This window comes from Entelurus aequoreus, linkage group LG17, assembly GCF_033978785.1.
Source record: "Entelurus aequoreus isolate RoL-2023_Sb linkage group LG17, RoL_Eaeq_v1.1, whole genome shotgun sequence".
Lineage (NCBI taxonomy): Eukaryota > Metazoa > Chordata > Actinopteri > Syngnathiformes > Syngnathidae > Entelurus > Entelurus aequoreus.
In genome coordinates, this window is record NC_084747.1 from 7,450,072 (window position 1) to 7,470,791 (window position 20,720).

Sequence of the window (20,720 nt, forward strand, 5' to 3'; positions counted from 1 at the left end):
ATAAACTTCCATGAATCCTGTAAAACACCAGACAGTTAGTATCAATCAATCAATCAATGTTTATTTATATAGCCCTAAATCACAAGTGTCTCAAAGGGCTGTACAAGCCACAACGACATCCTCGGTACAGAGCCCACATACGGGCAAGGAAGAACTCACCCCAGTGGGACGTCGGTGAATGACTATGAGAAACCTTGGAGAGGACCGCATATGTGGGTAACCCCCCCCCCCCCCCCCCCTCTAGGGGAGACCGAAAGCAACGGATGTCGAGTGGGTCTGACATAACATTGTGAAAGTCCAGTCCACAGTGGATCCAACACATCAGCGAGAGTCCAGTCCACAGCGGGGCCAACAGGAAACCATCCCGAGCGGAGACGGGTCAGCAGCGCAGAGATGTCCCCAACCGATGCACAGGCTAGTGGTCCACCCGGGGTCCCGACTCTGGACAGCCAGCACTTCATCCATGGCCACCGGACCTATGCAACTCCCCCTCGCAAGGGACAGGGGAGAAGAGGAGAGAAGAAAAGAAACGGCAGATCAACTGGTCTAAAAAAGGGGGGGTCTATTTAAAGGCTAGATTATACAAATGAGTTTTAAGATGGGACTTAAATGCTTCTACTGAGGTAGCATCTCTAACTGTTACCGGGAGGGCATTCCAGAGTACTGGAGCCCGAATAGAAAACGCTCTATAGCCCGCAGACTTTTTTTTGGCTCTGGGAATCACTAATAAGCCGGAGTTCTTTGAACGCAGATTTCTTGTCGGGACATATGGTACAATACAATCGGCGAGATAGGCTGGAGCTAAACCGTGTAGTATTTTATACGTAAGTAGTAAAACCTTAAAGTCGCATCTTAAGTGCACAGGAAGCCAGTGCAAGTGAGCCAGTATAGGCGTAATATGATCAAACTTTCTTGTTTTTGTCAAAAGCCTTGCAGCCGCATTTTGTACCAACTGTAATCTTTTAATGCTAGACATAGGGAGGCCCGAAAATAATACGTTACAGTAATCGAGACGAGACGTAACGAACGCATGAATAATGATCTCAGCGTCGCTAGTGGACAAGATGGAACGAATTTTAGCGATATTACGGAGATGAAAGAAGGCCGTTTTAGTAACACTCTTAATGTGTGACTCAAACGAGAGAGTTGGGTGGAAGATAATACCCAGATTCTTTACCGAGTCTCCTTGTTTAATTGTTTGGTTGTCAAATGTTAAGGTGGTATTATTAAATAGATGTCGGTGTTGAGCAGGACCGATAATCAGCATTTCCGTTTTCTTAGCGTTGAGTTGCAAAAAGTTAGCGGACATCCATTGTTTAATTTCATTAAGACACGCCTCCAGCTGACTACAGTCCGGCGTGTTGGTCAGCTTTAGGGGCATGTAGAGTTGGGTGTCATCAGCATAACAGTGAAAGCTAACACCGTACTTGCGTATGATGTCACCCAGCGGCAGCATGTAAATACTAAAGAGTGCAGGGCCACGAACCGAACCCTGGGGAACTCCGCACGTTACCTTGACATAGTCCGAGGTCACATTGTTATGGGAGACGCACTGCATCCTGTCAGTAAGATAAGAGTTAAACCAAGACAAGGCTAAGTCTGACATCCCAATACGTGTTTTGATACGCTCTAATAAAATATTATGATCGACGGTATCGAAAGCGGCGCTAAGATCAAGAAGCAGCAACATAGATGACGCATCAGAATCCATCGTTAGCAATAGATCATTAGTCATTTTTGCGAGAGCTGTCTCCGTAGAGTGATTTGCCCTGAAACCGGATTGAAAAGGTTCACAGAGATTGTTAGTCACTAAGTGTTCATTTAGCTGCTGTGCAACAGTTTTTTCGAGAATTTTGGAAATAAACGGAAGGTGGGAGACCGGTCGGTAGTTTACCATGAGGTCAGGATCGAGGTTAGGTCTTTTGAGCAGAGGATGAATAACCGCTTTTTTGAATGCTAGGGGAACAGTGCCGGAGGAAAGTGATAAGTTTATAATATTTAACACTGATGGACCTAATAATACAAACAGTTCCTTGATAAGTTTCCGAGGAAGTGGGTCAAGTAAACATGTTGTTTGTTTTATCCCACTTACACGCTGTAATAATTCCTCTAATGTTATTTCATCAAAAATAGAGAGACTATTTTGGAGGGCAGTGTCCGTCGTATATACAGTCGTATTTGTGTTAATAGAGCCCAGTTGTAGCTGGGATGCGTTGTCTTTAATCTCCTTTCTAATGAGTTCAATTTTCTTATTAAAGAAATTCATAAAATCATCTGCCGAGTGGGTGGAGCTACTGGGAGGAGTCCCTTGTTGGGTTAGCGATGCTACTGTACTAAACAGAAATTTAGGATCGTTTTTGTTGAGGCGGATGAGATTTGAGTAGTATTTAGCTTTAGCTAAGATAAGCATGCGTTTATAAGTTATTAAACTATCACTCCATGCTTGATGGAAAACCTCAAGTTTAGTCGCGCGCCATTTGCGTTCCAGTTTTCTACATGATAATTTATGAGCTCTAATTTCTTCTGTAAACCATGGGGTGCGCCTTTTAGGGGCCCTTTTTTGCTTTAGCGGTGCTATACTATCAATAATTTCGCGCAAGGCATCGTCAAAGTTGTTAGTGAGTTTATCAATAGAGCCGACATAATTTGGGAATGGTGCTATTACCGAAGGCAGTAGGTCAGCAAGAGTCATCGTTGTGGCAGCATTAATGTTGCGGCCGCTATAGCAGTTATTATTATTATTAGCTTGTTGACAAAGAGTCAAAACTTCAAATTTTATAAGGTAATGATCGGACATTACTTTAGTATATGGAAGTATCATAACTTTGGAGGTGGTGACACCCCTGACAAGCACTAGATCTATTGTATTACCGTTGCGATGCGTGGGTTCATGTATTATTTGTGTAAGACCACAGCTATCAATTATGGTTTGGAGCGCCACGCACTGAGGGTCCGATGGGGTATTCATATGGATATTAAAGTCCCCCATTATGATTATATTGTCGGCGTGCGTCACTAGATCAGCAACGAACTCTGAGAATTCACTGATAAAGTCCGAATAGGGCCCAGGGGGGCGGTAGATAACAGCCAGGTCGAGAGGTAGCGGTGTGACAGACCTCATAGTAAGCACCTCAAACGATTTATATTTATTATTTAGGTTAGGGGTAAGGTTGAAATTTTCATTGTATATTAGTGCGACACCCCCTCCCCTTTTAAGAGGGCGGGCAACATGCGCATTCGTATAGTTAGGAGGAGATGCCTCATTGAGCGCAAAAAATTTGTCCGGTTTGAGCCAGGTTTCGCTAAGACCAATGACGTTAAGATTGTTGTCTCTAATGACCTCATTAACCAATAACGCCTTGGGAGACAATGATCTTATGTTTAAAAAGCCCATATTATAGGTATTGGGCTGTTTTGACGAGTTTTTGTTAAGATTATCCGTAGTGGCAATATTAACAATGTTGCGTTTATTATGCGTAGTGCACTTTAAATAGTTTCGACCATATCTAGGAATTGATATGACGGGAATTTTCCGATTGTTTGCTTGGTGCTGCAATAGACTGGACATATCATAATTTGCCACCTCAGTAGAATGCATGTCCACCCCTGACACAGACACAACAGAAAAAACATTATGTGAATTGTGTATTATTCTAAGAGAATTGCTATGCGTACATGGATTATCCAGCCTGGCGCTGGCTAGTTCTAGCTTAACTGACTCCTCACCCGGACTAACAGACATTGTAATTGCCTGTGACCGGGCTTGCTCTAGTGTAGTCAGTCAAGTGAGACTTAAATAGTAGTCTATGTTTCTAGACAGGATGATGGCGCCTTCCTGGTTAGGGTGAAGGCCGTCTCTCATCAGCAAGCCTGGTTTGCCCCAGAAAGAGGGCCAGTTATCAATAAACGTTAGTCCCTGCTGCCTACAGTAGCTAGCCAACCACTTGTTAAGCGAGACTAATCTGCTATATCTCTCATCATTGCCTCTCGCAGGCAGGGGGCCAGAGACAATTACTCGATGCCTGGACATCTTTCTGGCGAGATCACAAGTCCTGGCTATGTTTCTCTTTGTAATCTCTGACTGTCTCATTCTAGTGTCATTGGAGCCAACGTGTACAACTATATTCGCATAATTAGTGGTGCGATTAGCCTGTCGTACGTGTTTACTAGGCCTGTTGCGAGTTAGCTCCCTAAGATTAGCTTCAATGTCAGGTGCTCTGGCCCCGGGGATACACTTTATTGTGGCTGGTTTGCTAAGCTTTATGTTTCGGGTGATGGAGTCCCCTATAACTAAGGTGTGGTGCCCGGTAGACTGGGGTGTAGGACTAGCTAAAGAACTAAATCTATTATGCGTCTCAACCGGTACACCGTAGCTTGTAGGCCGCTTAGGACTGCTACAAGCTGGGCTAGTTAGCTCGCTACAGCTAACGCTAGCAGATGTGTCCGCAACATCTAAAGTTACGACATTACTCTGCTCTAACTGGCGGACACGGCCCTCTAGCAGAGCCAACCTCTCCGTGAGTATGGTGCAAGACGCGCAGGAAGCCATTACTCACAGTGTTTTCTGTCACCGAGTGAAGTTCCTGCTGTCCTCAGGGAAGTGGTCGCGGTCTGTAGGAGTAGCTTCTTACTGACCGGCGCTGCCTTTCTCCGCGCTAGCTTAGCAGCTAGCTAGCTGAGGAAAGGGTGGTGGGACAGAGATCGGGTGATTTGCAAGTTAAATAGTACCACTAAAAATGTTTGAGAAGTGATAAAGAAAGCCGTAGAACAATTAAAAGCACACAGATAGAGCGCTACTTAGCTTTTAGTAATATGGTTTCACATAAAAATGTTGGTGCAACTGCTCATTTCTACCTAGCGATAGGTGGCTCTAACTGTAGTGCTAATCACTCACCAGCAGAAAGCCCTCATCACACTGCTAATCAATAACTACCATCTTAGGCACTTAACATCACTAATCGCCAGTTAACAGCTATCATGCTAAATGTCAACTATCTTAAATGCAAACATGAAAACAAGACACATTAACGTCTTTCCCCATTACAAACATCATAACACAATCTAAACTTATATAAACACATTACTGTCTGAGCATATAAGATATTCAATTGTGTTACATCACAATTTATTATATTGAAATGAGCCATGTGATTAAGATGGGCACGGTCTGACCAATCACAAGTCAGTAGGAGCTGCTTTGTTCTCGTGTTTGGAGAAAGCGGAAGAGCGATTGTCAGCCTGACATTGATGTGTCTCTGAGAACTGAACACATTTTTATAACTTATAACAAAATGTGTTTATACAGTAACCTGCTCACATGAGTCACATTACAGCAGGGGTGTCAAACTCATTTTAGCTCAGGGGCCACATGGAGGAAAATCTATTTCCACGTGGGCGGGACGGGTAAAATCATGGCATGATAACTTCAAAATACGACAGATTGTTTTCTTTATTTTACTTCAACCCAAAATAGAACGATCACATTCGGAAAATGTACACATCACAAACAATCCTCTTGACAAAACACTTCAAGGGGAAAAAATAGTGCATTTTCAAAAACACCTTAAAGAACGCAATGAACTTAAACTTAATCTCAGTGTTTCTATTAAACTTTAAGTCACAACCCATCTAGGATTGAACAAAAAACAAAATAAAGCATGAATAAAAACTATTCTATGTATCAACTACCTCATTTGTCATTTCCACATATTAATCCTGTGCTAACTCAACAAACCATACAAACTGAGGTAGAAACTATTCAAGAGTGTTGAGTTACTTCCTGTCTGACAGACATAATGTGTATTGATAGAAAAATAAAAGCTGTGCAATGTGTGAACAATTTCAACAAAGCACAAATAAAAAGTGAAAAGACTGACAGTATTGCAGTAAATCACACACTGTTCACTTTCTTTACATTTGCACAGAAGACAATCATTTTCACAGAACTATATCAGTGTGCAGTGTCTCATGCTGCATTTTAAGTGGGGTTACTGATTGCTTATTTTACTCCTGTTTTACGTTGGGTGGAGGGGGAGGAGTCACAGCCCCGCTTTACCGTCTACCTCTTGCTTGGTATACTTGCTATGCTATTTGCTTGCCTAACAGAATTGCTATTGTGACATCCAGTGGACACATTTAGAACAGCAGTTTCTTTCATTAAAAATACAGCTGAATTTTACACTTTGCAAACTCATCTCACGGGCCAGATTGAACCTGTTATGCCCGAATGTCGAGGGAGGTGGGGGTTGGGTTGTGGGTGTTGGGGGTTAATTGTTCATAAGTCTCTGATTTGCACATCAACCAGTCTGAGGAGTAAAAGTTGGCAGTTTGTTATGCAAACAGTTACCCGGCATCACTTATGCGTCAACGTCAGTTTGGATACATCTCAACTTTGCAGTGAAAAAGGGTGTAGTGCAGGTTTTTGAGCGTGCACAAACTTGACACATGAGGCCCCAGGACTGAAGAAGGAGTAACCAAGCACTTGAAGCATCATCTATCTTACTGTTCAGCAATGTTTCAGATACAGAGAAGACATGGGGTCATGAGTGGATAAGATTATGCTCCAAATAATCCAAGTTTGTATGAATACCTCAGATATTTGTGAAAGAAGCAGTGAGGAGGTCCTGGGTAGGGTGGATGTCACCACATATGAGCAACATACCACAAACTAAACAGCTAATTTGTTATTTTCCCTTGTGTGTTCTTATGTGTTTTACTGCGTCTGCATTATGTGTGAACCTTTTACAGCACACTGAACAACTAAATGGTTTTTCTCCAGCGTGTGTTCTCATGTGTCGACACAAAGAGCTATTATGAGAAAAGCTTCTGCCACAAACTGAACAATTAAAGGGTTTTTCACCAGTGTGTGTTCTCATGTGTTGAGTCAAACTGCTCTTAAAAGAAATGCTTTTGCCACAAACTGAACACTTAAAGGGTTTTTCACCTGTGTGTGTTCTCAGGTGTTGAGTCAAAATGCTCCTAATAGAAAAGCTTTTGCCACAAACTGAACAATTAAATGGTTTTTCACCTGTGTGTGTTGTCATGTGTCCAGTCAAAGAGCCACTTTGAGAAAAGCTTTTGCCACAAACTGAACAATTGAAGTTTTTTTCACCTGTGTGTGTTCTCATGTGTTGAGTCAAAGAGCTATTTTGAGAAAAGCTTTTGCCACAAACTGAACAATTAAAGGGTTTTTCACCTGTGTGTGTTCTCATGTGTTGAGTCAAACGGCTCTTTTTAGTAAAACTTTCAGCACAAACCGAGCAGCTCAAACATGTTTTACCTCTCTTCTTTGTAGAGCATTCAGAGTGTTTGTTGTCAGTGTGAGTCCTCATATCACCTTCACAGTCTTTATCTCTGCTCAAAGGTTCTTCAACCTCGTCTTCAGCCTCACTATCTGATAGTGGAGCTAAGAGGTTGTCTACTTGTGGTTTCTCTTCATCATCTTCAGTCTTCACAGAGAGAATACTCAGTGGAAACTTGGTGTAATCAGCTTCCTCTCGTCCTAGAAGACACTCTCCCTCCTGAGTGATGCAGAGTTCCTCCTCTTCCTTTTTAATGCAGGGTGGTTGTGGAGTCTCCTGCTTCAAAGTGGAGCTCCCCCCTAACTGAGGGGAAACTTCTTCTGGATTACCGATCAGCTGCTGGACGTCTGCAAGACACAAACAACAAAAACACACTTTCTTCTATGTACTGTATGTGTGTGTAGTAGGGTTGTACAGTATACTGCTACTAATAAAGTATCGTGGTACTAATCAATTGAAATCGGTACTATAGCACCTTTGAAAAGTACCGGTACCGTTCTTTCACCTGAATGCTGCTGTGAGGCGGTGACTACAGAGCGGAGGCGCATGATGTTGAGTGTGTCAAAACGCACACACAAAGTGCATACAAGCAATAACATGGTGGAGAGGAAGAAAGGCAACAAAGGACAATTCTACTGGTTAATAAAGAGGGTGCATGAAGTGCAATATGGAGGTATTTGGGCTTCTAAACTAACTATAAAGGTGACACTTTAAACAGGGAGCCGCCGCTCTGCAAGGGTTGCTTTACACCTTTCCTGTTTGTGGGCTCCCAGACCGTGGTCGAGGAGCGCAGGGGAGACGTTCCCTCCAGGGCCCATGTTGTGTCGGGGGTAACACTGGGTCCATAAAGCTCCGCTCTTTGGTCGGAAGGACGAGGCCGTCGATTAGTTACAACTTGCTCACTTTATTTATTATTTCCACAGGGCACAAGCGGACATCCACCATGCTATTAACACTCCTGCACATGCTACCACTACCTCTCCTTACTCGCCCACTCACTTACTCAGCCCACATACTGCCACTCTTAAAGGTGCACACACACATACACTACTCTCACAACAGCTGCTTTAAAACACGCCTCGCCAAATGTGGTGATTAGTATTACCACCTTTGCTTCAGACTTGGGTCAACATTTAAATAATAAGCATTCAGATCTGCACAAGGAGTTTAAATAGTGACAGGTATAATGTAGTTGTTACACCTGTCCTGCTGCTCTCTCTTTACTCGCCCGCTCACGTCACTCAGACAACACGTTGACATTCTCACAAACACACATACTACTCTCATAAGTTAACCAGCTCCCCTGCTGTGCACATGTACAAAACCCAAAAGCAGTTAAGTTGTCACGTTGTGTAAATGGTAAATAAAAAGAGAATACAATGATTCGCAAATCCTTTTCAACTTATATTCAATTGAATAGACTGCAAAGACAAGATATTTCATGTCCGAACTGAGAAACAGGGTGGTTGAGTGTTTCGGGGATGAACGAGGGGTACCGGACACATTATTGTCCCAAACAAATGTTCCTTCTCCTCACAATGACAACATTTCACTCACATTTATGTCCATTTCCGTGAAATTCTGCGTTTACTAGCAGATTCTGTTGTAGTGGCCAATTCTGGGGGTTACATTAAAGTGAAAATCATGTGGTCTTACTTTTTTGTTGAGTTCAGTGATTACAGATTAGACATACTAGCACTGTGTCAAATAAAAAGTAGCACATTCTAGTAGACATGGTCTTTTTTTCAATCATACACTCACTCATCCCTTTAACCGTTACAGGCTCAAGAATTTACATGCACGTTCCGCGGGCTGTTCATCTTTTTTTACAATAACATGTTTATGATCGTGTCATGTCTTAAATGAAGTTGAGATTAAAATGGGATTAATTGTCCAGCCCTACTAAGAACTAGGAAATACAATTAAAAAATGCTCAAAATCAAATCCTGGCGCAACAACATCATTTTAAAGGCCTACTGAAAGCCACTACTAGCGACCACGCAGTCTGATAGTTTATATATCAATGATGAAATCTTAAATTGCAACACATGCCAATACGGCCGGGTTAACTTATAAAGTGCAATTTTAAATTTCCCGCCACACTTCCGGTTCAAAACGCCTTTGGAGGATGACGTATGCGCGTGACGTAGCCAGTTTAACAGAGGTATGGCTTCCCCATTGAAGTCAATACGAAATAGCTCTGTTTTCATCTCATTATTCCACAGTATTCTGGACATCTGTGTTGGTGAATCTGTTGCAATTTGTTCATTGCATTATGGAGAAAGAAGCTGAGCAAGCAAAGAAGAAAGTCGGTGCGAAGCGGAGTATTTTGCGAGGGAAGTCAGCAACACAACACAGTCGGTGTTTCATTGTTTACATTCCCGAAAGATGCAGTCAAGATCGAAGAACTCGGACAGCAGAGACTCTTACCAGGAGGACTTTGACTTCGTTAACAGACGCAGACGCGATACCGTGAGTACGCTTCCAAACATTTGATCGCTTGCTATAACTAGCTCGAGCTAGTAGCTGGGAGCTAGCATAACAAACACCTAGGTGTTTTTATGCGGGATTAATTTGTGGCATATTAAATATAAGCCTGGTTGTGTTGTGGCTAATAGAGTATATATATGTCTTGTGTTTATTTACTGTTGTAGTCATTCCCAGCTGAATATCAGGTCACCCCCGGCTCTCACAGCATCTTCCCTATCTGAATAGCTTCAACTCCCCACTAGTCCTTCACTTGCACTTTACTCATCCACAAATCTTTTATCCTCGCTCAAATTAATGGGGAAATCGTCGCTTTGTCGGTCCGAATCTCTCTCACTTCTGGCGGCCATCATTGTAAACAATAGGGAACTTTGCGTATATGTTCAACTGACTACGTCACGCTACTTCCGGTAGGGGGAAGCCTTTTTTTTTATCAGATACCAAAAGTTGCGATCTTTATCGTTGTTGTTCTATACTAAATCCTTTCAGCAAAAATACGGCAATGTCGCGAAATGATCAAGTATGACACATAGAATAGATCTGCTATCCCCGTTTAAATAAAAAAAATTAATTTCAGTAGGCCTTTAATCTTCCACTAGCTGCTACAGTGTTTACAAGATGGAGGATGACTTAGAGATAGTGGCTGTTATGTCCACTCTAACATCCATCCAATAACTTGATGGACTCCATCAATAACTTAGCTTAGTAATGCGAGCTAAATATTTTAAATGTGGTGTTTGCCAAACATGGGAAGCGCTTGTTTTGCTCTTCCACTTTCTTCATTTGACTTTTGCATTCTTTCATCTCCTCTGATGTGAACTCCACTGCCTTCTTCAAGCTAACAATCATGGCGGCTCTTTCTTTACATTCTTCAACAAAGCCGGCTAATTTCAATTTTAAGGGCTTGAAATAGTTTTCAAATGACAAAACTTCAAGTCACTCACCTTCATCTTTCGTCTTTATCTCCGTTGGTGATTTGCTGGAAGTTGGTGGCGCTGATTCTCTTTCATGTTCTCTTTTAGCGGACGTCGCCATCTTAGCATAGCAGTAGTCGTCCATCTTCTATCACGTCTTCAATCTTCACTTCAGATATCGCTCCAAACTCAATGCACGTTTCGTGGCTTTGGAAAATGCGAATTGAGATATTTGTTGCTATATTTGCTGTGAATCATATGACTTTAAGATCGTGAATTCGAAGAATCTCCGAACAACCATAGCATGCGGTCTTCTCTTTTTGCTTGGCTTCAAGTACATTTGCGCATGCGCTAGAAGTCCGTAACTTCCGTTTCCTACTCCACATCATTTCTTTTTTTCAAAATAAAGGCAATTTAATCTTATTTTAAAACAATGGTTGGCAAAAGTATCTAACATCAAATAATGGACAACTACTGTTTGAAAATAAAAAATATATATATACAAGCACGTGCACAGACTTTTTCCATGGCTGTTGTTCAAACCAGAAAAAGGGCAAACATCGAGGAAAAAAAATCCTACATTTTAAATACTACAAGAATCAGAAATATTTTTCAAGCTACTTAGTTGTTTTAGTTAAAAACCTTTAGAAAGTCAAAGAATTACTCTGAATAAAGAAGAAAAGCACTAAGAGTGTAGATCTCCACCAGGACCAATCCTATTGTTCAAGTGCTACTAAATTGTGTGCCATCTCATGTGTATCGTGTGCTGCTATGACAATAAACTTCCATGAATCCTGTAAAACACCAGACAGTTAGTAATATGGTTTCACATAAAAATGTTGGTGAAACTGCTCATTTCTACCTAGCGATAGGTGGCTCTAACTGTAGTGCTAATCACTCACCAGCAGAAAGCCCTCATCACACTGCTAATCAATAACTACCATCTTAGGCACTTAACATCACTAATCGCCAGTTAACAGCTATCATGCTAAATGTCAACTATCTTAAATGCAAACATGAAAACAAGACACATTAACGTCTTTCCCCATTACAAACATCATAACACAATCTAAACTTATATAAACACATTACTGTCTGAGCATATAAGATATTCAATTGTGTTACATCACAATTTATTATATTGAAATGAGCCATGTGATTAAGATGGGCACGGTCTGACCAATCACAAGTCAGTAGGAGCTGCTTTGTTCTCGTGTTTGGAGAAAGCGGAAGAGCGATTGTCAGCCTGACATTGATGTGTCTCTGAGAACTGAACACATTTTTATAACTTATAACAAAATGTGTTTATACAGTAACCTGCTCACATGAGTCACATTACAGCAGGGGTGTCAAACTCATTTTAGCTCAGGGGCCACATGGAGGAAAATCTATTTCCACGTGGGCGGGACGGGTAAAATCATGGCATGATAACTTCAAAATACAACAGATTGTTTTCTTTATTTTACTTCAACCCAAAATAGAACGATCACATTCGGACAATGTACACATCACAAATAATCCTCTTGACAAAACACTTCAAGTTAGTTAAAAATTCTGAGGGAAAAAAATGGTGCATTTTCAAAAACACCTTAAAGAACGCAATGAACTCAAACTTAATCTCAGTGTTTCTATTAAACTTTAAGTCACAACCCATCTAGAATTGAACAAAAAACTAAATAAAGCATGAATAAAAACTATTCTATGTATCAACTACCTCATTTGTCATTTCCACATATGAATCCTGTGCTAACTCAACAAACCATACAAACTGAGGTAGAAACTATTCAAGAGTGTTGAGTTACTTCCTGTCTGACAGACATAATGTGTATTGATAGAAAAATAAAAGCTGTGCAATGTGTGAACAATTTCAACAAAGCACAAATACAAAGTGAAAAGACTGACAGTATTGCAGTAAATCACACACTGTTCACTTTCTTTACATTTGCACAGAAGACAATCATTTTCACAGAACTATATCAGTGTGCAGTGTCTCATGCTGCATTTTAAGTGGGGTTACTGATTGCTTATTTTACTCCTGTTGTACGTTGGGTGGAGGGGGAGGAGTCACAGCCCCGCTTTACCGTCTACCTCTTGCTTGGTATACTTGCTATGCTATTTGCTTGCCTGACAGAATTGCTAATGTGACATCCAGTGGACACATTTAGAACAGCAGTTTCTTTCATTAAAAATACAGCTGAATTTTACACTTTGCAAACTCATCTCACGGGCCGGATTGAACCTGTTATGCCCGAATGTCGAGGGAGGTGGGGGCTGGGTTGTGGGTGTTGGGGGTTAATTGTTCATAAGTCTCTGATTTGTACATCAACCAGTCTGAGGAGTAAAAGTTGGCAGTTTGTTATGCAAACAGTTACCCAGCATCACTTATGCGTCAACGTCAGTTTTGATACATCTCAACTTTGCAGTGAAAAAGGGTGTAGTGCAGGTTTTTGAGCGTGCACAAACTTGACACATGAGGCCCCAGGACTGAAGAAGGAGTAACCAAGCACTTGAAGCATCATCTATCTTACTGTTCAGCAAGGTTTCAGATACAGAGAAGACATGGGGTCATGAGTGGATAAGACTATGCTCCAAATAATCCAAGTTTGTATGAATACCTCAGATATTTGTGAAAGAAGCAGTGAGGAGGTCCTGGGTAGAGTGGATGTCACCAAATATGAGCAACATACCACAAACTAAACAGCTAATAGGTTATTTTCCCTTGTGTGTTCTTATGTGTTTTACTGCATCTGCTTTATGTGGGAACCTTTTACAGCACACAGAACAACTAAATGGTTTTCCTCCAGCGTGTGTTCTCATGTGTCGCCACAAAGAGCTGTTATGACAAAAGCTGTTGCCACAAACTGAACAATTAAAGGGTTTTTCACAAGTGTGTGTTCTCATGTGTTTAGTCAAACTGCTCTTAAAAGAAACGCTTTTGCCACAAACTGAACACTTAAAGGGTTTTTCACCTGTGTGTGTTCTCATGTGTTGAGTCAAAATGCTCTTAATAGAAAAGCTTTTGCCACAAACTGAACACTTAAAGGGTTTTTCACCAGTGTGTGTTGTCATGTGTTTAGTCAACCTGCTCTTGGAAGAAACGCTTTTGCCACAAACTGAACAATTAAATGGTTTTTCACCTGTGTGTGTTGTCATGTGTCGAGTCAAAGAGCCACTTCGAGAAAAGCTTTTGCCACAAACTGAACAATTAAAGGTTTTTTCACCTGTGTGTGTTCTCATGTGTTGAGTCAAAGAGCCATTTTGAGAAAAGCTTTTGCCACAAACTGAACAATTAAAGGGTTTTTCACCTGTGTGTGTTCTCATGTGTCGAGTCAAAATGCTATTTTGAGAAAAGCTTTTGCCACACACTGAACAATTAAAAGGTTTTTCACCGGTGTGTGTTCTCATGTGTCGAGTCAAATTGGTCTTTGTAGTAAAACTTTGACCACAAACTGAGCAGCTCAAACATTTTTTACCTCTCTTCTTTGTAGAGCATTCAGAGTGTTTGTTGTCAGTGTGAGTCCTCATATCACCTTCACAGTCTTTATCGCTGCTCAAAGGTTCTTCAACCTCGTCTTCAGCCTCACTATCTGATAGAGCTAAGAGGTTGTCTACTTGTGGTTTCTCTTCATCATCTTCAGTCTTCACAGAGAGAATACTCAGTGGAAACTTGGTGTAATCAGCTTCCTCTCGTCCTAGAAGACACTCTCCCTCCTGAGTGATGCAGAGTTCCTCCTCTTCCTTTTTAATGCAGGGTGGTTGTGGAGTCTCCTGCTTCAAAGTGGAGCTCCCCCCTAACTGAGGGGAAACTTCTTCTGGATTACCGATCAGCTGCTGGACGTCTGCAAAACATTGCAAAAATGTTCACCACTGTGTTACATGGCCTTTCCTTTTAACAACACTCAGTAAAGGTTTGGGAACTGAGGAGACACATTTTTGAAGCTTCTCAGGTGGAATTCTTTCCCATTCTTTCTTGATGTACAGCTTAAGTTGTTCAACAGTCCGGGGGTCTCCCTTGTGCTATTTTAGGCTTCATAATGCGCCACACATTTTCAATGGGAGACAGGTCTGGACTACAGGCAGGCCAGTCTAGTACCCGCACTCTTTTACTATGAAGCCACGCTGTTGTAACACGTGGCTTGGCATTCCATTCCATCCATCCATTTTCTACCGCTTATTCCCTTTGGGGGCGCTGGAGCCTATCTCAGCTACAATTGGGCGGAAGACGGGGTACACCCTGGACAAGTCGCCACCTCATCGCAGGGCCACACAGATAGACAGACTCACATTCACACACTAGGGCCAATTTAGTGTTGCCAATCGACCTATCCCCAGGTGCATGTCTTTGGAGGTGGGAGGGGCCTATCCCCAGGTGCATGTCTTTGGAGGTGGGAGGGGCCTATCCCCAGGTGCATATCTTTGGAGGTGGGAGGAAGCCGGAGTACCCGGAGGGAACCCACGCAGTCACGGGGAGAACATGCAAACTCCACACAGAAAGATCCTGAGCCCAGGATTGAACCCAGGACCACTCAGGACCTTCGTATTGTGAGGCAGATGCACTAAGCCCTCTGCCACCGTGCTTGGCATTGTCTTGCTGAAATAAGCAGGGGCGTCCATGATAACGTTGCTTGGATGGCAACATATGTTGCTCCAAAAGCTGTATGTACCTTTCAGCATTAATGGTGCCTTCACAGATGTGTAAGTTACCCATGTCTTGGGCACTAATACACCCCCATACCATCACACATGCTGCCTTTTACACTTTGCGCCAAGAACAATCCAAATGGTTCTTTTCCTCTTTGTTCGACGTCCACAGTTTCCAAAACCAATTTGAAATGTGGACTCGTCAGACCACAGAACACTTTTCCACTTTGCATCAGTCCATCTTAGATGAGCTCGGGCCCAGCGAAGGCGGCGGCGTTTCTGGGTGTTGTTGATAAATGGCTTTTGCTGTGTTTCTGGGTGTTGTTGATAAATGGCTTTTGCTGTGCATAGTAGAGTTTTAACTTGCACTTACAGATGTAGCGACCAACTGCAGTTACTGGCAATGGTTTTCTGAAGTGTTCCTGAGCCCATGTGGTGATATCCTTTACACACTGATGTCATTTTTTGATGCAGTACCGCCTGAAGGATCCAAGGTCACGGGCATTCAATGTTACGTGCAGTGATTTCTCCAGATTCTCTGAACCTTTTGATGATATTATAGACCTGAGATGGTGAAATCCCTAAATTCTCTGAAATAGCTGGTTGAGCAATGTTGTTCCTAAACTGTTCAACAATTTGCTCACATATTTGTTGTCAAAGTGGTGACCCTCCACCCATCCTTGTTTGTGAATGACTAAAACTAAAAAAGATCATATCTATCTGAAAGAAGTCAGTAGTTAAGAAGAAGAGGACTTTTTTAGATATTAAATGCAAGAAATTTGATCCACTTTCTGTACAACTGCAATGATCATTTTATTTACTTTGTTTTTGACACAGTTTGTCCAATAAATAATAACTGTCATCTAGTATACATTTATACAACATTAATTTTGAGTAGTTTTTGAAAATGTTCAGTGACTTTGTAAAAATGTCAGTAAAACTCCATGTCACAATATTACAATAGACTATTGTATCGTGACTCAAGTACCGTGATACATAGTTTATCATGAAGTCCTTTCCAATACCTCGTCTAGGGCTGGACAATTATGGCAAAACATAATAATCACAATTATTTCGAGTGATTTTGGAATCATGATAAATAACACCATTTTTGTATTAATTTGAAAACAAAAACATTATCACCAAAACTCAATTTTAAATATAATCTAAAAGAACAACCAGATATACATTAGTAACAAATAAATAACGCGTAAAATAACAATCCTAGTAACAATAAATTAAAACGACTATAGCAATATGAAAAACTAATCTAATTCAGGTTTTCTGTTTAAATTTTTCTGTATGCCGTTTCTTACCTCTCACACTTATTTTACACAATAGATTGTTTGCTTTTTGTGTCATGAATAACATTTTCTAAAATCAATCAACCAATCAATCAATCAAAGCGGACAGTGTGAGTTTTGAGAAAACTCGAGGCTGTAAAATAAGGAAAGCCTCTCAAGTTGCGACTGCCTTCCTGTTTGTACATTGATCTTACATCGTGATGCCGTTCACAACAACACAAGAAGTGTTTTGTGGTGTGTGGATTGTTCTTGCTAGCTTTAGCTTCATAGTTTAGTCGCTGTTTCAAGTGGCCGTCTCCACATTGTTTAGTTCAGGACAGGGTGGTTGAGTGTTTCGGGGATGAACGAGGGGTACCGGACACATTATTGTCCCAAACAAATGTTCCTTCTCCTCACAATGACAACATTTCACTCACATTTATGTCCATTTCCGTGAAATTCTGCGTTCACTAGCAGATTCTGTTTTAGTGGCCAATTCTGGGGGTTACATTAAAGCAAAAATCATGTGGTCTTACTTTTTTGTTGAGTTCAGTGATTACAGATTAGACATACTAGCACTGTGTCAAATAAAAAGTAGCACATTCTAGTAGACATGGTCTTTTTTTCAATCATACACTCACTCATCCCTTTAACCGTTACAGGCTCAAGAATTTGCATGCACGTTCCGCGGGCTGTTCATCTTTTTTTACAATAACATGTTTATGATCGTGTCATGTCTTAAATGAAGTTGAGATTAAAATGGAATTAATTGTCCAGCCCTACTAAGAACTAGGAAATACAATTAAAAAATGCTCAAAATCAAATCCTGGCGCAACAACATCATTTTAAAGGCCTACTGAAAGCCACTACTAGCGACCACGCAGTCTGATAGTTTATATATCAATGATGAAATCTTAAATTGCAACACATGCGAATACGGCCGGGTTAACTTATGAAGTGCAATTTTAAATTTCCCGCCACACTTCCGGTTCAAAACGCCTTTGGAGGATGACGTATGCGCGTGACGTAGCCAGTTTAACAGAGGTATGGCTTCCCCATTGAAGCCAATACGAAACAGCTGTGTTTTCATCTCATTATTCCACAGTATTCTGGACATCTGTGTTGGTGAATCTGTTGCAATTTGTTCATTGCATTATGGAGAAAGAAGCTGAGCAAGCAAAGAAGAAAGTCGGTGCGAAGCGGAGTATTTTGCGAGGGAAGTCAGCAACACAACACAGTCGGTGTTTCATTGTTTACATTCCCGAAAGATGCAGTCAAGATCGAAGAACTCGGACAGCAGAGACTCTTACCAGGAGGACTTTGACTTCGTTAACAGACGCAGACGCGATACCGTGAGTACGCTTCCAAACATTTGATCGCTTGCCCGTACGTGCGTTTCACGTACGTAACTTTGGTTAAATATATAAGCTTTATGAACCTTGGGTTAGGTGAACGGTCCTTTGGGCTGAGTGAGTGTGTGTGTTGTGCAGGTGCTTGAATTGTATTCGCGGGTTTTATGGACGGGATCCCATCCATATACCGCTCGAGCTATAACTAGCTCGAGCTAGTAGCTAGTAGCTAGCATAACAAACACCTAGGTGTTTTTATGCGGGATTAATTTGTGGCATATTAAATATAAGCCTGGTTGTGTTGTGGCTAATAGAGTATATATATGTCTTGTGTTTATTTACTGTTGTAGTCATTCCCAGCTGAATATCAGGTCACCCCCGGCTCTCACAGCATCTTCCCTATCTGAATAGCTTCAACTCCCCACTAGTCCTTCACTTGCACTTTACTCATCCACAAATCTTTCATCCTCGCTCAAATTAATGGGGAAATCGTCGCTTTGTCGGTCCGAATCTCTCTCACTTCATGCGGCCATCATTGTAAACAATAGGGAACTTTGCGTATATGTTCAACTGACTACGTCACACTACTTCCGGTAGGGGCAAGCCTTTTTTTATCAGATACCAAAAGTTGCAATCTTTATCGTCGTTGTTCTATACTAAATCCTTTCAGCAAAAATATGGCAATGTCGCGAAATGATCAAGTATGACACATAGAATAGATCTGCTATCCCCGTTTAAATAAAATTCATTTCAGTAGGCCTTTAAACTTTCACTAGCTGCTACAGTGTTTACAAGATGGAGGATGACTTAGAGATAGTGGCTGTTATGTCCACTCTAACATCCATCCAATAACTTGATGGACTCCATCAATAACTTAGCTTAGTAATGCGAGCTAAATATTTGAAATGTGGCGTTTGCCAAACATGGGAAGCGCTTGTTTTGCTCTTCCACTTTCTTCATTTGACTTTTGCATTCTTTCATCTCCTCTGATGTGAACTCCACTGCCTTCTTCAAGCTAACAATCATGGCGGCTCTTTCTTTACATTCTTCAACAAAGCCGGCTAATTTCAATTTTAAGGGCTTGAAATAGTTTTCAAATGACAAAACTTCAAGTCACTCACCTTCATCTTTCGTCTTTATCTCCGTTGGTGATTTGCTGGAAGTTGGTGGCGCTGATTCTCTTTCATGTTCTCTTTTAGCGGACGTCGCCATCTTAGCATAGCAGTAGTCGTCCATCTTCTATCACGTCTTCAATCTTCACTTCAGATATCGCTCCAAACTCAATGCACGTTTCGTGGCTTTGGAAAATGCGAATTGAGATATTTGTTGCTATATTTGCTGTGAATCACATGACTTTAAGATCGTGAATTCGAAGAATCTCCGAACAACCATAGCATGCGGTCTTCTCTTTTTGCTTGGCTTCAAGTACATTTGCGCATGCGCTAGAAGTCCGCAACTTCCGTTTCCTACTCCACATCATTTCTTTTTTTCAAAATAAAGGCAATTTAATCTTATTTTAAAACAATGGTTGGCAAAAGTATCTAACATCAAATAATGGACAACTACTGTTTGAAAATAAAAAATATATATATACAAGCACGTGCACAGACTTTTTCCATGGCTGTTGTTCAAACCAGAAAAAGGGCAAACATCGAAGAAAAAAAATCCTACATTTTAAATACTACAAGAAACACAGAAATATTTTCAAGCTACTTAGTTGTTTTGGTTAAAAACCTTTAGAAAGTCAAATGATTACTCTGAATATAGAAGAAAAGCACTAAGAGTGTAGATCTCCACCAGGACCAATCCTATTGTTCACGTGCTACTAAATTGTGTGCCATCTCATGTGTATCGTGTGCTGCTATGACAATAAACTTCCATGAATCCTGTAAAACACCAGACAGTTAGTAATATGGTTTCACATAAAAATGTTGGTGAAACTGCTCATTTCTACCTAGCGATAGGTGGCTCTAACTGTAGTGCTAATCACTCACCAGCAGAAAGCCCTCATCACACTGCTAATCAATAACTACCATCTTAGGCACTTAACATCACTAATCGCCAGTTAACAGCTACCATGCTAAATGTCAACTATCTTAAATGCAAACATGAAAACAAGACACATTAACGTCTTTCCCCAATACAAACACCATAACACAATCTAAACTTATATAAACACATTACTGTCTGAGCATATAAGATATTCAATTGTGTTACATCACAATTTATTATATTGAAATTAGCCATGTGATTAAGATGGGCACGGTCTGACCAATCACAAGTCAGTAGGAGCTGCTTTGTTCTCGTGTTTGGAGAAAGCGGAAGAGCGATTGTCAGCCTGACATTGATGTGTCTCTGAGAACTGAACACATTTTTATAACTTATAACAAAATGTGTTTATACAGTAACCTGCTCACATGAGTCACATTACAGCAGGGGTGTCAAACTCATTTTAGCTCAGGGGCCGCATGCAGAAAAATCTATTTCCATGTGGGCGGGACGGGTAAAATCTTGGCATGATAACTTCAAAATACGACAGATGGTTTTCTTTATTTTACTTCAACCCAAAATAGAACAATCACATTCGGAAAATGCACACATCACAAACAATCCTCTTGACAAAACACTTCAAGGGGAAAAAATAGTGCATTTTCAAAAACACCTTAAAGAACGCAATGAACTTAAACTTAATCTCAGTATTTCTATTAAACTTTAAGTCACAACCCATCTAGGATTGAACAAAAA

At 41.0% G+C, this 20,720-nt stretch overlaps 1 protein-coding gene across 2 annotated transcripts; it reads right to left on the minus strand.

The window, feature by feature from the left end:
• Window positions 1-1,634: 1,634 nt before the first annotated feature.
• Window positions 1,635-19,318, minus strand: LOC133632254 (zinc finger protein 771-like). 2 transcript variants are annotated; one of them, XM_062024592.1, is made up of 4 exons: window positions 19,097-19,318; window positions 14,233-14,541; window positions 7,280-7,648; window positions 1,635-4,675 (listed from the first exon to the last, which is right to left on the minus strand). In XM_062024592.1, the coding sequence occupies exons 1-4, from the start codon at window positions 19,209-19,211 to the stop codon at window positions 4,668-4,670; spliced, it is 801 nt and encodes a 266-aa protein (XP_061880576.1). In that variant the 5' UTR covers window positions 19,212-19,318; the 3' UTR covers window positions 1,635-4,667. The 2 variants fall into 2 exon arrangements, with proteins under 2 accessions (XP_061880576.1, XP_061880575.1); XM_062024591.1 differs by lacking the exon at window positions 1,635-4,675 and having other exon boundaries at window positions 6,241-7,648.
• Between the last annotated feature and the right edge of the window lie 1,402 nt (window positions 19,319-20,720).

Excerpts from the sequence above, each read along its gene's own strand:
- LOC133632254 (XM_062024591.1), bottom strand. The coding sequence starts at position 19,211 with ATGGACGACTACTGCTATGCTAAGATGGCGACGTCCGCTAAAAGAGAA. Across the intron at positions 14,542-19,096 it reads GATAAAGACGAAAGATGAAG|ACGTCCAGCAGCTGATCGGT; the intron begins GTGAGTGACTTG and ends AATGTTTTGCAG. Across the intron at positions 7,649-14,232 it reads CAGCGATAAAGACTGTGAAG|ACGTCCAGCAGCTGATCGGT; the intron begins GTGATATGAGGA and ends TGTGTCTTGCAG.